This window comes from Sceloporus occidentalis, unplaced genomic scaffold (assembly GCF_023333645.1).
Source record: "Sceloporus occidentalis isolate IW3139 unplaced genomic scaffold, rSceOcc1.0.p SCAF_3, whole genome shotgun sequence".
Taxonomy (NCBI): domain Eukaryota; kingdom Metazoa; phylum Chordata; class Lepidosauria; order Squamata; family Phrynosomatidae; genus Sceloporus; species Sceloporus occidentalis.
Window position 1 is genome coordinate 171,575,603 of NW_028316983.1, and position 17,226 is coordinate 171,592,828.

At 38.8% G+C, this 17,226-nt stretch overlaps 1 protein-coding gene across 3 annotated transcripts in view; it reads right to left on the reverse strand.

The window, feature by feature from the left end:
* The window catches only part of LOC149317121 (voltage-gated potassium channel regulatory subunit KCNG2-like), a 94,893-nt gene that overhangs the window by 29,494 nt on the left and 48,173 nt on the right, over positions 1–17,226 (reverse strand). For all 3 annotated transcript variants that reach the window (XM_089516895.1, XM_089516896.1, XM_089516897.1), the window contains exon 2: positions 1,430–2,262. In XM_089516895.1, the coding sequence (XP_089373021.1) occupies positions 1,430–2,185 (756 nt within the window). In that variant the 5' untranslated portion in view covers positions 2,186–2,262. The remainder of the gene's footprint in view (positions 1–1,429; positions 2,263–17,226) is intronic.

A 17,226-nucleotide genomic window follows, 5' to 3' on the forward strand; every position in this document is an offset into this window, starting at 1 on the left:
CTGCAGATATCAAAGCCACAAATATGGGGGGATGACTGTATATTATATTTACAGATCTGACAAAGGATAACAGCAAGGACTTCCTTTAATGCATTTAAAGCATCCATGTATTTCTCAACCAAACTGTGAATCCTAGAATTGGGAGACTTAATTCTAAAAAACTTTTCTAAAGGCTTTTTTGAAGCAAATATCCTTTTTGATTTGAGAAACCTAAATCCCATCTAGAGTTGGAGAATCAGTCTTAATTTAGAAGGATTTATTTTGAGTAAGCATACGTTGAACCGTTTCATAAATGTGCTACAAATAAAACCAAGGAACTTGGAGTCATAGCAAAAAGGTTCTTTAGTTCCAGTTACTAACCTAGCCATAGTGCATTTCAGTTTTCCAAAATGAAAGTGCTCATTGTTACCTCAAAGCCTTTCCTACACCCCTAATCCTGCAACCCTACATACTAACATAATTATACATAGGTAGAAACTTATTTTGGATATCCGGCAGAGCTGCGTTTCATTTCAAAAGGAGATATTTATCAAAAATGAGAGGCAGTTGAGGGTGGAATTGAGAAAATCAAATTCTTTCAGGGCAAACCAAAACACACACCAATAATTGATGTCATGGGTAAACAGAAAAGTCTGAAACATCTTTATTGCATTATGAAGAAGCAGGGCTATGCAAGAGTTAGAAGCAACATCCTTCTTCTATTCTAAAACAGATATTGCAACAGTAATGGATGGTTACCAGTATGTACAGAACTAAAGATTAAAAAAAGAAAAGAAATACATGATTAAAGTGTTTTCTTTTTATATGATAGGGCTCCTCCAGTAGAAGGGTTTTTCGAACTAGGGAAAGATTTTTCTGACCGAAGAAGGAAACCTTTTAATCCAACCAAAATTCCTGATACAAGAAGATATGGGACAATGGTCAGAATGCAGGACTTTGTGCAACAATGGCTGAAATTAATTTACATAAAGCATCTTTCCAATAGAGTACAGTACTAACTTTCACTCAATGCACTCATGAGGGACAACTAGAATGTATGCTTGGGATGAGGTACAGCGTGCATGAGCACTTTATGTTATTCTCCTTGTCAGACTGCATTAAAACAAGGGAATGCAAATAAATATCCTAGGAGATTTGTCTATACAGTATATACTGGTTCTTTGCATTTGAAGTATAACCATGGCTGTATCTGCACTGCAGAAATAATTTAGGTTGATACCACTTTAACTGCCATGGCTCAACAGTATGGAATTCTGGGATTTGAAGTGAAACATTTAGCCTTCTCTGTCAGAGAGCTTTAGTGACCCAACAAACTACAAAACCCAGAATCCCATAGCATGGATCCATGGCAGTGAAACTGTTGTCAACTTGGGTTATTTCTGTAGTGCAGATGCAGTCCATGTAAATCTTTTGTTCATTATGCACTTACCCGATCTTCTTCTTCTCTGAGGTCTGGCATGGTGCTAATACAGAGGCTAACTGCAGTGATGACAACAAAAGAAACCGATATGCAAGCGAAGATCTTTCCAGGGATCCCAGAGTGAGGATTCTCCACCATATCCCTGAGCCTCCTCATGCACAAACGCAAACGGCTGGTCTCCTCGAAGGCACACTGTGGCGCTTCATTAGCTATCATTTCTTCTTCAAACAAAGCCGCTTCAACCATCTCTTCCTCTTTCTGCCGCAGTCGCTTTTTACAACACCACTCCAGATGTTCCTCTTCTATCCCCCAGTAAACCAGCTCATCTTGGAAGGAGAGGGCACACATTTCCCTGAGAAGCCTCAGCTTCCCCGCTGTCAAAAATGTCATTATGGTCCTGAAGGCACAAGGGTTGCGGTCAAAAAAGAACTCATTGCAGTTGACATCATAATCATCACAGATATCCATTATCTCATCATAGTTGTTGCATGATTTTAACTTTCCAAGCCTGGTCAAGGGGCAATTCTCTAATGTAGTCCAGGGAATCCTGTATCTGATGCCACCTACATTGATGATTACATACCGGGTTCGGTCCTCCCGGCAGGCAAAACAATACAAGTCTTCCCCAGGGTGCAGAAGCTTGGCTTTTTTGTAGAAGAAGCCTTTCTTTGTCTGCACTTCGCAAAGTGTCTCCAAGTTGTTGTAAGAATATGAGGTGAATTCGGGCTCTGGATTCCCAGGGAGCAGTGCCATTTCCTGATACATTTGTTACGTTCATGGGGGTGCCCAGCCTAATCAAAGAAATGGTAGAGTCTTGGATGGTTGAGACACAAAAGGCCAGTCTAAAAAACAATAATAATCACAAAGCAAGAGTGTCAGACTTAGCATTTTTATTAAGGTAAAACAAGCCTCTCTTCCAACCTCTGACCTACTTAAACATATATTTTCATTTCAGAAGCTCTGCTCGACTATCTTCCTACAGTCTCCTATTTCTCTTATAGAAGAAGACTAGCTTGTCAGAGTACTTAAGCTTCTCCATGCAGCACAATGTAATAAAATACAGGCAATGACACATCATCTGGAAGAAAAACTATTCATCTACATGGGAAACTTTAACAAATCTCGGTGAAGTTAGCGATGGTATCTAGCACTGCTGGGAAAAAAATGGCCAAATTCTAAATCTGAGAGCTTTGCCTGGTTATTTTTATTATTACTGTTGTTTTGTTGTTATAATTGCTGTTAGTGTATTTTCTCCTCTGTGCACTGTGTGTAAAAACTTTGCAGTTTAGGAACAAGATGGAAGTCCCCATGGGCTCTTTATGAGAGCACCATGGTACATGCAACCTCCTAAACCATCTCTCTATAGTGTGTCTGTGTTATAATTATTATTATAGAGGCTTCATGAAGGTAAGAGCTTTTGCAAATCTAAGGCCATTTCATGGGTCCTGAACAGATCAATGATGCTGAAGTTTCACCTGGGCAAATTTTGAAAATGTACACTTAAATCTGTTACATCTAATGAAATTTAGGAAAAGACGTTCCTTAAGAATTCAGGCTGTTTCATAATACATGTTTATTTACTCACCTAGATTACCACAGATATACAGAAAGAGAAAGAATTTTTTCCCTCCCTAGGAAAATCTGATGCTAAGATTGTCTCCAAAAAATAAAACAAAATTATTGCCTTTTGTTGGAATCAGAATGTGACACCAAATTACATGACAAGATTGCGAAAAGACCTGGAAGATGTATGTTTAGAACATGAAAAATGGAAATTTCTTCTTATAATAGGCTCAACATTCTCTCCTGTTCAAATTAGATGGCAACTCAATAGCATTTGACTGTTTTGAAGCATGTTAAAATACACAATCCTGTTCTTAAAAAGCACAGCTCTTGTCATGTTATCCACATGTGGTGGAAACATCCTACAGGCCAAACTGGAATATGATTTAAGTCCACAGTCTTTTCCTCCTTCTTCTACACTGTTATTTGGGACCGGAGTAAGCCCCACTGACCTCAATGGGATTTACTTCAGAATGAACAGACATGTCTTGAACTATTCTACTAGAAAAACAAAAACAAAACAAGATTACTGTTTAGCCCATTAATTGTAATGCATCTTCGTAATTACATAATATTAAAATTTTCTAGAAAAGCCCCAAGGCTTCACTGTAATAGTTTTTGCTACAAAATCAGCTTGTCCTTCTACCTCATTCTCACTTGGAGTCACTTTAGTTAACCGTCCATTCTTAAAACTTAACAGCTCCCCACAAGAACGAATGCATCTTCTTAAATTTATCTGTTGTCTCACACATATTTAGCGCTGAAACATTAAATTATTATTTTTGCTTCAGACCCATGATTGACTCATTTGTCAGTTAATCCAATTATTCAGTACAATTTTAGACATGTTTGTAAGCCTTCATAAAATCAATGGCACATATTCCCAAGTATGTTATACAGCCTCAGTAATCGATCTGTTAATAGGCTGAAATTCATGCAATCAGTTAAGATTTTTTAAAACTGAGAAACAGCAATATAGGGCTTCTACTCCTTTTTCTGCTCCTACATTACTCACTTTATTCATTGATAATGAAGTCAGTTTTAGGCCTGGGAGAGCATGTGTGCTGCCATGACCAAGTGCATGGAAAATCAGGCCTAATGTCTTTCTCAAGCATTTGATTTGATGGGTTTATCTAGATCTTTCTGTCTTTATACATCTGATTGAGACATCTACTAGTCCAGACTGGATTTCTGGGTGTCAAGAAAAAAAGAGAAATTGTTTCCAAGAACTACTGAGACCTTTTGAGACTATTTTAGGTTTAGATTTGCCAAGCCTTGGTGGCTTACTGGACATATGCCTTTGGTACAAAATTCCTCTGAATTCATCTCAGTTTTAGATCATGAATTAGGCCTTACATTATGGCATAGCATATCTCTCAATAACATCTGTTCAAAGGAAGGTGCTTGGCTTATTTTCTTTTGAAGGAATTGAAAGCACAGATTATTTTTCCAATTGTAAGAGGATTTTAAAAAATGACACCATTTGATGGGGGTGAAGGGAACAGAATTCTTGGCAAGCATGAAGTGTGTCTGAGATGTTTTGAACTAACACACAGTGATTTTAATATGGGTAGCAGAACAATATATGCTTTATGAGCAACAGCTTGTCTTTTGCAGCATGAAAATAAATGCTTGGAAACAAAAACCTGTCACTCACAGTGATTTTTATAAAATGGTCTTTTTAATGAGATTGTATGTGTTTGTGTGTGTGCATATGTGTGCACACACATGTATAGAAGTCTTGTACATTTTCATGTATGTGATGTCATTTCAAAACAGGGGGTGGCAGACAATTTATCAGAAAGTTATGTAGCTCCAAACAGAGGAATGCTCACTATACAGAGGCCATGCCCCCTTAGTAAAGAAACCTTGTAAATCATATGTGAAGTGTGAATAATCAGCTTCTGTTTTTTGAAAAGGCTTGGTTATTTCTTGAACCAGAAGATTTGTTTCCAAACTCATCAGTTGCTCTGTAACCTTCCTGTTTCAGGGTCCCTGGAGAAGAAAACATGCTGACAACTAATGCCCCACTGTAGCTGTTAGAGTAAAGTACCTCTGCCATTTACAGCAACAAGGTATTTTGACCATAAATGCTTGTCTGAAGCATTTTTAAAACCTTTACCCCACTGACATTTTGCAGAAACACATCAGTGACCTCTTCTCACTTGTTACACAAATTATTAATTAGCCTCTGATTCCAATTACAGCAAAACTTTCACTGCTGTTGAAACTTGGCCTTTTGGAAAGGGTTTGAATGGAATAAATTAGGACACTGTGTTTTGCTATTAATATAAAACCATTGAATACACGCATATGCATGGGCCTTCCTTATTTTTTTTCTGTATTGTCTTTTGACTTGGGCCTGTTACAGACAGCCAAAATAAAGCTGCTTCGAGTCACAGTGGAGGTATGGTGTTTCAATGATGCATACGTCCTAAGAGTCCAGAAGCCACACCAAAGCCACGCTCCAGTCCTTAGGGCTGGAACGTGGCTTTGGTGCAACTTCTGGACTCTTAGGACGCATGCATCATTGAAACACCATACCTCCACTGTGACTCGAAGCAGTTTTATTTTGGCTGACTGTAACAGGCCTTGGTTTCTCTAATATGTAATCTTCTTCTAAACTGATTATACAGTCGGCCCTTCTTATACACGTATTTTTTATACATGGATTTAAGCATACACGGTTTGAAAATGTTCCAAAAAAGTATAAATTTAAAATATCAAACCTTGATTTAATGGGACTTGAGCATACACGGATTTTGTTATACATGGGGGATCTTGGAACCAAACCCCAGCATATAACAAGGGTCCACTGTACATACAAGTGATTCTTGATAGGGGATAAAATATTGGAAGAAGCATCACTTGTTAAATTTGAGCATGCCACAAAACACTGTTATTATTTAACACTTAAAGGCACAAAATCAGTGTTTAAAAGCTGTCAGCCCTTCTCTGTATTTAAAGTGCAGTTTTCTCAACAGCGTCAATTTAGCCATTCAGTTATCAGTCAACACGTTTACAATAATAAAATGAACAGAAATCAGTTAGTGTACATGCATGACTCAATCACCCTTTTGGTTTTTATGATGCAGAAAGGAACTGCCATAAGCAATGACTAATGAGGATCTAATACAGATAAACAATTATCAGTTTATCACCATGGATTTTTTTGGTCATTTGAGTTGATAAAAATGTAGTGAGATTCCCTCCCTCACCATGGTCTGATGAGTGCTGCTGTCAAAGTAGTAAGGTTTCTCAACCACTTGGTAAGTTAGTCTATATCAGATATCCATGGAAGACATGAAGTGGGTTGACAGAGTGATAGTCCCATGGTTAGAATTTTCTTTCAAGCAGGAATGTCTTCTTTACTTTCATGCATTTCAGACTTAAAGTTTAAAATATCAGATTTCTAATATAAGTATTCATGGTTAATTTTTAAAAATTAAATATTTTCAGGTTTTCTGAAGATTTTTTAAAATGCATGTTTAAATTCTGCTGAGTTTTGATAGAACCGCTTTCTTTTGGAAGACCAGTAGTTTAGCAATTCTAGGAGTAAATGATCTGGAAGCAACCAGTGACTCTACAGAAGACTTTTAACAAATGCACTTGACTTGGTACAAATCACAACAGCTTGTGCTTTTTATTCTTCTGAAGCAGGATTGGGCAAAATATGATGTGCAAGACCACATGTGGCTCCTTCTACCATTTTGCAGTCATATGATCTTCTTACTGCCAAATTTGCTGCTGTGTTATCAAATTTCAGTGACTAAAGTTTTCCAAGCAAGTCAGGTTAGAAGCGCTTGCCTTGAACTGAAACAGAATCATGCTCTCATAAGTCTTCCCGAGGTAGAAGTCTACTTTTAAAACAAGGTACATTCTCCACACGTGCTTTATTTTCACTGGAAATTGCACCTTTTTGCCACCAAACTTTCATAATATAGTGACATGCTGTAGCCTCTGGCGAGTTGCACTGTGGAAATAATCTCTGTAGACTCAGTGGTACTTTTCCACATTGAAACACAAAGTTTGACAAGAATGTGATCACACATCTTTGGAATGAGTTTTGTCACTGGAGTGGGAAATAAATGAAAAGTATAGTTTCTCTTTTTAATTTATAAAGCAAGCATATATTTTTATTTCTTGTAATTCAGGATACACAACATGAAGTGGTACTATATGGTACAAGGAGCCAACTGTTTCAAAATATACTGGAAATTTTCCTCCTGCTGGGAGATGTGAGAAAATCTGAAACAGATCTGGTGATGAGGTTATCACAGGTATCTTTAGTTTATGCCATTAAAGATATTTTGAAGAAGTTAAAACACATATAGTTTTTACATCTTAGACTTGTGATGCTACCACACTACTATCCAAGATTTGTGCTTAGATTATTTCTTGTGATATCTTGTTTTGTGGTGAGAATTAATAATGTTATGACAAAATGACATGGAAATTGCTTTTTTGTAAGTAATGGAATTTCCTAGTGTTAGGATCTTTATTGCATCCCTGTCAAGATGTTCATGTGTATGTTCTAAATCTAAAATGAAACAACTTTGTATCATCTGGCCAAGGACACAGGAGAGTTAGCTAGAAAAGCTTCTAGTGCAATCCTATAGTTAGTATCTGTACTGAAAACCATTTATGCTAACACTAGATGTGGCAAGATTACTGAGTAAACTATTAAACACAGATGTGGACATGGGAATAAAGCCTTGCAACAAACCTAGATGCCAACTATGCCCACACATCTATTCATGAAAAGTCATCACAGGACCCAAAGACATCACCCACAATATTAGAGACTTTCACTTGATCATCCTCCAATGTGATTTATACATAGTACATCAGCAAAGCCCTTCAGCACTCTACACTGGGCAAACAGGCCAGTCCATGAGCCAGAAGATAAATGGACATAAATCAGACATTAGGAATGGGAATATACAAAAACTAGTTATAGAACACTTTAATCTTCCAGGGAATTCCACCTTAGATCTCAAAACAGAGATCCTTGAACAAAAAGACTACAAAGGAAGACTGGAAACAGAAACAACAGAACTTAGAGTATATCAACAAACTGCAGTCCATCAGCAATGGGTTGAACAGAGATAATGGTTTCCTAGCACACTACACACATTATAACACTACCTAATCCCCCCCACCACCTGGAGGCTCCCTTGACCAGTTTATCACATCTTTATGGTTCCCACACTACATCCCTGTACTCATCCATATGGTTATCTATGAACCTTGGCTTTAGGCAACATCCTTGTCCCCCAGAGATCATCATTAAAACTGAACTTATCACCACATCTCCTCACCCACAAAGTTTTGCATTCCTATGGGCATTTTCACACAGAGACTGCTATATAGGTCTGTCCCTGGGCTTTCTACTTCACCACATGCATCTGAAGAAGTAGGCCCAAATCTACAAAAGTTCATGCTACCAATTTATATCATTCACTTAGTCTGAAAGGTGCTGCAAGATCCCTTTGCATACTGATTTTTCAGACTAACAAGGCTATGTCTTTGATTAAACTGTTGGGACACAACTGAATACCATCCAGGCAGGTTCTGCTTCTCCCATCATGTGGTCCTGCAGTTGGTAATAGCAACAGCAATTGCACTTACATTTCTATACCACTTTATAGTGCTAAGAACTCACTAAGTGGTTTAAAATGTGTTAGCCGATTGCCCCCAACAGCTGGGTACTCATTTTACTGACCTACAGAGGATGGAAAGCTGAGTCAACCTGGACCCCTGCAGGATCGGACTCACAATGTTTTGGCTGCAGTACTGACATTCAATCACTGTGCCACCAGGGCTCCTATGCATTAAGTGCCACTCACAGGAAATGTCACCTTTGGAGTAAGGTTGATCAGCTTAATGCTTCCCTTATATCTTTCTTAAGCAGATGCTTGTCTAAGATATTACTACACTTTTTTATACCAAGTATTCAGTAAAGCCTCTTGGGAAGTCCAGATGGACACCATTTCTTTGCTGATATCATGGTCATTTTCCTACTTGAGGTGCTCTTAAAAGGATGCCAAATTCAAAGGTAGTTTATTCTGGGGGTGGGGATGTACTTGAACCAAGAGTTTGAACTACTTGTTTCTTCTTCCTTGAGGCCTCTACCTGAAAAATCACTGGCTTAGCTTTGCTCCTCTCTTGTTGAAATCATTGAATAAGCTAAGCTTTTCTCCTCTTACCTGAAATCACTCTTATAGATCCAGGATTTTGGCCAGAGAATCTCATTAGCTCAGTCTTTTTCTCAAGGTCTTTGTTATGGCATAAAGGACTGTGGTTAATTTGTCCTCCTTGTCTTTGCACGGTTCCAGGAAGAAGTGCTGCCTAACTTCTCACAAATCCAACAGGACCATGGAGGGGAAACATCCAACATCTTTAAAGTCTATATTTCAGGGAATACGTTCCCTGTACACTGCAGTTCCCCCAACTCTTTCTTTGGTGTGGGTGTGTATGCACACACTAATAATATGTGCTATTGGCCAAGGTCACAAAATCCGTGATAGGCATGTGTATTCAGAACATGAGGGGGCTAGTTCATGTGCTTTGAGGCCCTATCTGGTAACACTTTCCCCAATAAGTGTCACTGATCACTGTAGATGACTAGATTCTCTATTTGAACTCTTCTGTGACATCCTAGAGTACTCTTCACATTTATTTTTCTCTGTGCCTTCCATTTGTGTCTCTAAATCTCTAAATCACTACACAAGAAGCTGTGTTATGAAACAATGTGTTCTGTTTCATGCAAGTTTTTCCAAGACAATGATTTCTATCCTGACAGTCTCATAATGTAGCCACACACTGAAAAAAAAATCCCTATATTGTTTTTTAATTTACAATTTCAGCTGTCAACATTTCAAGATAATTTTAATCTATTGATTTAAAAGAAGAAAATGGTTATTGTGCATACATTTTCTCTGTGTTAAGTACTCACAATTTCCTTTTGGAAGCAAGATACCATGTGTGCATTTGATACAAATATGGTAATGTATCTATATCCCTACTGCAAGACTTATCTGCACCCCACTATTTGGATGCATCTTTTGATGCCGATGACTATGAGTATGTGGTGAGACAGGACTGTAAGGTTAAAATAAAGAGCATCCTCCGAGTATTATTTGTGAACACATACTTAACTGTATTACGGTATATTGCGTTTCCCCTTAACTACAAGACATAGACTTGTGTGTGCCTATGCATATGAGAATATGGAGTCTGTACTTTATAATTTAGGGGAAAAGAATGTTAACATAAATTAGAAGGCAATGTTTATAGAATGCTGTTGGCAAGATCATTCAACATATATTATAAGTGGAACTTGGCTTATGGCATACAGATTTTGTGATGTACATTAACTGGTAGTAGTGGATTTTTCCTTATACAGTGGCCAACTTTAGGGTACATTCAGCATATTATATTGATCAACTATCTATTAAAATTAGTGATTTGTCTTGTCCTTTTAAATATAGTTAACCCGAGTCTGTTATCTCTCTGTGTGGGTGTTTTTGGCAGGACGAGACAGAACACAAAAGATCTTCTAGACTTTCCTTAGATTCTTAAGTCTTCTCTGGCTCCTAAAAGACAGGAGCTGCATTGCTTTCTGGCTATAGGTTGGAGGTGGATTCCCATCCCAGTTATTAGTCAAGAGAATTAATTTTACTTCCCACCTTTATTTTTGTAAATCATATGGGATAGAATATTTAGTGCAAGGAATATACTATTCATAACAGGAAGAAATGTTTCAGCCACCTGCAGCATTTTCCATATTCATCTCAATGCCTGTTTATTTAAAATACTGGATATTTCATTATTGGTACCCCAGATTGATTAATTTATATCCCACCTTCCTCCCATATAGTGGCTCACATCATACATTAACACAAGATTTCCAGCTGAAGATTGAATACAGTCCTCCCTCCATTCTCGAGGTCTTCAGATCTGCGTCTCTTGCTTATGAATGGGGTGTGTGCTTGTGGCACATGCGCACACCTGTATTTAAGCCACTGGTGGTGCAGTGGTTAAATGCCTGTACTGCAGCCACTCATTCACCAACCATAAAGTTGTGAGTTCAATACCAGCAAAAGGGCTCTAGCTCGACTCAGGCTTGCATCCTTCTGAGGTGGCTAAAATGAGTACCCAGATTGTTGGAGGCACTTAGCTTACACTTGTAAACCACTTAGGGAGTGCTTAAGTGCACTGATAAGTGGTATAGAAATGTACTTGCTATTGCTATTGAATATAGGCAAAACTCAATTTTCGTGAAGGGGTCCAGAACGGATCCTCCATGAAAAAGGAGAGGCGACTGCTTGTCATTTAGTTTCTAGGCCATTTATCAGCTCAAGTGAAAATGTATCATTATTTAGATTCTAAATTTTAAATGCATGAGAATGGCAAGTCAGATGTATAGTGAAAGAAAAAATGTACATTGGGCCCTTGGTATTCTTTGGGCTTTGGTTCCAGGACCCCCTGTGGATACCAAAATCTCTGGATCCCCAAGTCCCATTATACATAACATAGTAAAATGGTGTCCCTTACATAAAATGGCAAAATCAAGGTTTGCTTTTTGGATTTTGTTATTATTGATTATTTTCAAGCCATGGATGGTTGAATCCATGGATGCAGAATTCATGGATGTGGAAGGCCAATTGTATACATAAGTATTCAAGCCAAAGGAGAGGGAAAATTTTGAAATACTATCAACCATTGTTTTAAGTATACTGAAAAGAAAAAGCTGTACTTAGTTTTCTATCACAAAAATTTGAACTTGGTATAAAAGTAAAATAGTTCCTCTTAAGCTATCTGATGTGGGGAATAGCAACTTTCTCCTTCCAGTGCTCCAGGAACCACTCCCATATTTGTGGTCATTGCTTGCAATTGCTTCTTTCTTGGAAGCTCACCAGAGATTGTTAGCAAGTGGCTCACAGACCAGCATTGATCCACAGACCAAGACTTTAAGTAGCACTGATGTAAAACACAACAGGGAAATGATGCCTACAGCTTTAGTGTTGAATATTTTATCTTGCCAGACAAAATGCATAACTGTGCTGTTTTCGTATTCAATTTGTTTGGTGCACTTTGCAGCAAGATTACTTACTTGCTGTGCCATACTTTGCACTCTGTACTGTATGGCTTTTGGGCTCAAGCGGGAGACATGAAGATGGATGGAGGATCCAGTAGAGGGGTTGAGCTGGATGGACATTTCATTTCTTTCCATTTTTATAATTAGACTTCATAAACATATCTATCTCACTGTAAGAAAGTACAACTTAGGTTTGTGTAGTTTAAAAAAGGGCATGTACATGAGTTGTTTGGAATGTTTTGATCTTGATCTGATACTTTACACCAGATACTGCCATCCGCCGGCCTGAGAGGAAGGAGACTCTGCCCTCCATAACTGCCATCCACCGGCCTGAGAGGAAGGAGACTCCACCCTCCATAACTGCCATCCGCTGGCCTGAGAGGGAGTTCACCAGGCAGGTCCAGCTCCATCAGGGCCAGCCTGAGAGGAAGGAGACTCCGCCCTCCATAACTGCCATCCGCCGGCCTGAGAGGGAGTTCACCAGGCAGGTCCAGCTCCATCAGGGCTAGCCTGAAGGAAGGAGACTCCGCCCTCCATAACTGCCATCCACCGGCCTGAGAGGGAGTTCGCCAGGCAGGTCCAGCTCCATCAGGGCTAGCCTGGAAGAAGGAAGAGCCCTCCCTCCAATCCATCTGCCTTGGTCCAGGCCTCAGAGGGAGAGAAGAACCACTGGACCTCATCCCCTTTCCCTCCACCATTTCTTTCTCCTTTTGTTTCGTGTCTTTTAGATTGTAAGCCTGAGGGCAGGGAACTGTCTGATTAAAAATAATAATTGTAAGCCACCCTGAGAGCCATTAGGGCTGAAGGGCGGGATATAAATACCTAAATAAATAAATAAAATAAATTACTTAATATTTTTTCTGTACTCATACAAATATTTGCTGAGAACCTACCTCACAGATGTACCTATTAATGGTCCAAAACACATTGCAGGAGACTGCTTTGATTGCCTTGACTCAATGTTAGGGAATTCTGGGAACTATAGTCTTGTGAGACATTTAGCCTTCTCTGCCAGAGAGCGGTAAACTACAATTCCCTGGATTTCCTAGCACTGTGGATGGTTGAGTCTGTGGATAAGGGATATGTGGATATGGAAGGCTGGCTATAGTGGTTTGGAAGTTAGACTAGGTCACCGAGACACAAGGGTTAAGATCTCTGCTCATCCATGGAAAGCTATTGGGTGACTTTGGGCAAATCACACTCTCTCAGCTTCAGAGGAAGACAAGGGCAAATCCTCTGAACAAATCTTGCCAAGAAAATCCCATGGTAGGGTCTCCTTAGAGTCACTATAAGTCAGAAATGACTTGAATGCACACAACAACAATAATTCCTTCTTGTGTGAAGAAAAAAGGAATATTTCTCAAGATCACTTAGAATGGTTGCAGGGGGGATTGGACAGACAGACTGACCAAAAAGCTTAAATCTGCTGCTTCATAAGTCAAGCAAACTTTGATTTATCCTAAGCAATTAACTGAATAAACACTAAAGCTGTTAAACTAAGATCTCTATCCATTTTTAAATTTATCCTGGACAGCACTAGATCTGTTTTTGTCAAATTCTGCTTTCTATTTGTTTCTCACATAAAGGCAAGACAATTGGCTTTTGAAAAGGAAATTTTCTACTATAACAGCAATTTTGACTATGCTATTTAATCGTAACAGCATGGTTCTGCATGCATTTATGATCTCTTTGATCTGTGGTACCATCTGCAACAAATGGCCAATCTTCCTGAATGGATTTAATCCTTCCTTCACCTGTTTTTTAAAAATAATTTAAGAATTAAATGTGATTGTGTTGGATAATGGTGGAATTATGTTGGTGTACTATGCCAGCATTAATTATGCTGGCATAGCCAATGGTGGAGGAGGGAAAATGCAGCTGGCACAGACACTATGCTGGAAATAAGGCACTGGAGAAAATGGCTGCTCAGAGCTGGCAGATTTTGTTTCTGCTTGGTACCACTGCAAGACCCTGGGAAAAATGCAACCCAGTGATCAACAATATTCCAGTCACTTTGAACATTCATATAAAAATAAGGTTTTATAGTGCTGCTGTCATGGTTTCTGCACCAGTCTCACACACTATTTACACAATAAGACTGCTGCTTGTGGGAAGAGGACATTCCAGCAGCTTTAACATATGATGAGGCCCCAAATCCAGGCCTCCACAAACACATCAACAGTGTTTATGCTTGTTATTCTATTCACAATGCTACTAACTCACCATTGCCTTTGGTCAGAAGGGGAGAACTCAGCAAGCTGACACATCATACTCATGATGAAAATTAGTTCCACAGGAAAGAATCTCTGAGTTGAAAAAAACACCTTAAAAACTAAGCACAAACTGTGGAGACATTTTCCATTTTTGCCAAACACATAATCCATAATTTCCGTTTGCAAATATTTAAATCTAATATTAAAATTTATATATTGGATGTTGGGTTGTAATTGTCTTGCTTCACATGTGGTAACTGCATCAGCTCAAGTTAATATGAAAGCTTCAAATAGGATGGTGATGATTAATATTCTTTAAGTGAGAATCTCCCCCCATATTTCAGTGACAGTAGTGGGAAGTGGAAAAATACTAAAAATCTTGTGTATGGCAGTTCTATATAGTTAGGTAGAAGGCACAGTACAAACTCAAATGCCTGCCTTTAAATAAAGAAGTGGGGATAAGATAAGAATGTCTTCCCATATTTAAAATTCACATTGTTCATACACTAAATTGTTACTTCTGGGTAGTACTTATGGGGGCAATTTTGTGGTGATAAATGATAGCTGGAAGATCTATGAGGGAACCAAAGTGTGAAATAAATAGAAGATAAAAGCTGTAGGGTTACTGTTACTGCAAGGGAGTGGGAAGATAAAGCACTCAATGAAACCTCTGGTGGTCAACTTAAGAATGCAAACTGTTATGGAATACATAATATATGATAATAAAGCAAAATCATCTGATGGTTAGTGGTTTACTTACAGAAGCTATCACAGTCAGTCAGGAAATAAAGAAGAAATCTGCAAGAGAAGACTGCAGCATGGAATGCTCCCTATTCCATTCCATTCTTCTATCAGTCTAAATGTTTTTGGTACTTCTGCAAAGCTTGATGTTTCCCCAAACATCTCTCTCCTTTTTGTGCACAGTGCTATTTGGCTAAAAAACCAACAGCACCTACAAAATGAACGTCAGATATTTAAAGAATAACTGGGACCCTGTAACAAAATCATGTGCTGTGGATTGCTTCTCCTTATGGTTTCAGCTATTCCATACCATTTCCCAAGTTTTGCCTATCTCTCCAGTTGTCAGCATTCCATCCTCCATCTTCATTAAGGCTGTTTGGTATTCTGTCCCTGTCCCCACCCCAACCCCACCCTCCATTCCACCATCTTGGAGAGAATGGAAAATCTAAGATTTTTCTATTGGTTTTTACAGCCAGTTCTAACTACTGACCTTGATAAAAGGTAAAAGTGAAGATTTCCTCTTTGACAAGATTGTCTAATCATGTCCAACTGTAGGAAGCAGTGTTCATCTATGTTACTAAGCCTAAGAGCCAGCATTATCAAAGACTACTCTGTGGGTCATGTGGCCAGCATGACTGCACTGAACACTGTTACGTTCCCACTGAAGTGGTACCTATTTATCTACTTTTACATGCTTTCGAATTGACAGGTTGGCAGAAGCTGGGACTAGTGACGGGAGCTCACTCCATCATGCGGTGCTTGGGTCTCAAACTGCCAACTGGCTAATCTTGCAATAGTCCGAGTCAGCTTCTTAACCTCTGAGCCACTAATCCCGACCTTGGACCTCCCATCCTCAGATTGACCTTGCAGTCATGCTGGCCGCATGACCACAGAGTAGTCTGGAATAACTCTGGCTCTTATGCTTAGTAACAGAGATGAGCACTGCTCCCTAGACATTGAAAAAAAATAAAGCCCCACAGTATAAGGTCCTATCTACACAGGGAAAGCCCTTAGCATGATATCCTCTTCCTAGCTGTCTTGCTCCCTTCTATTCTCCCCTTCCACCTGATTGTCAAAATTACACTGTGTGTTAACTATATTATCACACATTTTAATAGTCCTTTCAGTATTACTTTCTAGTAAACTCATGAGCTTGGAGGCTGTAGTGATTTGATTGCTGGACTAGGACTTTGGGAAACCAGGGTTTGAATTCCTTCTTAGCCATGGAAACCCACTTGGTGACCTTGGACAAGCGATATTCTCATACTCTCTGAGCATAAGAGGGAAACAATGGTAAACCTCCTCTGAATAAATTTTGTTGAGAAAAACCTAGGATATGGTTACTATAGGTTGGTGTTGAATCAAAGGCTCATTAGCAACAACAAAAAACTCATGAAGCCCTGGTCTGGAATGAGTCCCCTGTATACTGGTGTGTGTGTGTGTTGGTGGGATTTGTGCAAAATAGCATTTTCTTGGGCAAGGAATACTCAGCGATAGTTTTGCCAGTTCTTTTTTCTAAAATACAGCCTGCTGCACCTGGTATTTATTTGCCATCTCTCATCCAAATACTAACAAGCTGACACTTCATAGCTTCTAAGATCAGATAGGATCTGGTGCTTTTAAGAGTATGTAGGTGGTGTATTGGTATATTGTCTGGGAGTAAGCCCCATTATGTGTCTCACTTCGGAGTAAACACATATAGGATCACATTTGAACCTCTGCCTCTGATACATATGTTATATGTAAAAACAAAGCAGTAATTGAACCATTGGACTTACTCACTCTGGAGATGGAAATAGTATTAAAAATAGTTGAAAAACATTTTTCTTGAGTGTTGGGAAACCCTGATGAGGTGAAACCTGGATTGACAAGAACCTTCACAGTTCAGGACTTATCCTGTGCAAAATCTGAGTTAAAGTTCAAAACTGGACATGAACACAGCACATCTACATTTTAAAGATATGGCCCACTCATGGTTAAGTATGGAGGTGCAATTCCAAAAGTGAAAATGTAAAATACATATGCAAAAAAGAAATGTGTTCAAGATAATGTTTAAGTACATTCAAGATCAAAATGTGTTTTATTTCTATCCCTTTCCACAAAACTAAAACCATTTTACCCATTTTGAAAAGCAGCAAAAAGAATTCACAAGGCACTCCAAATAATAGATTAAAAAAAAGGGAATG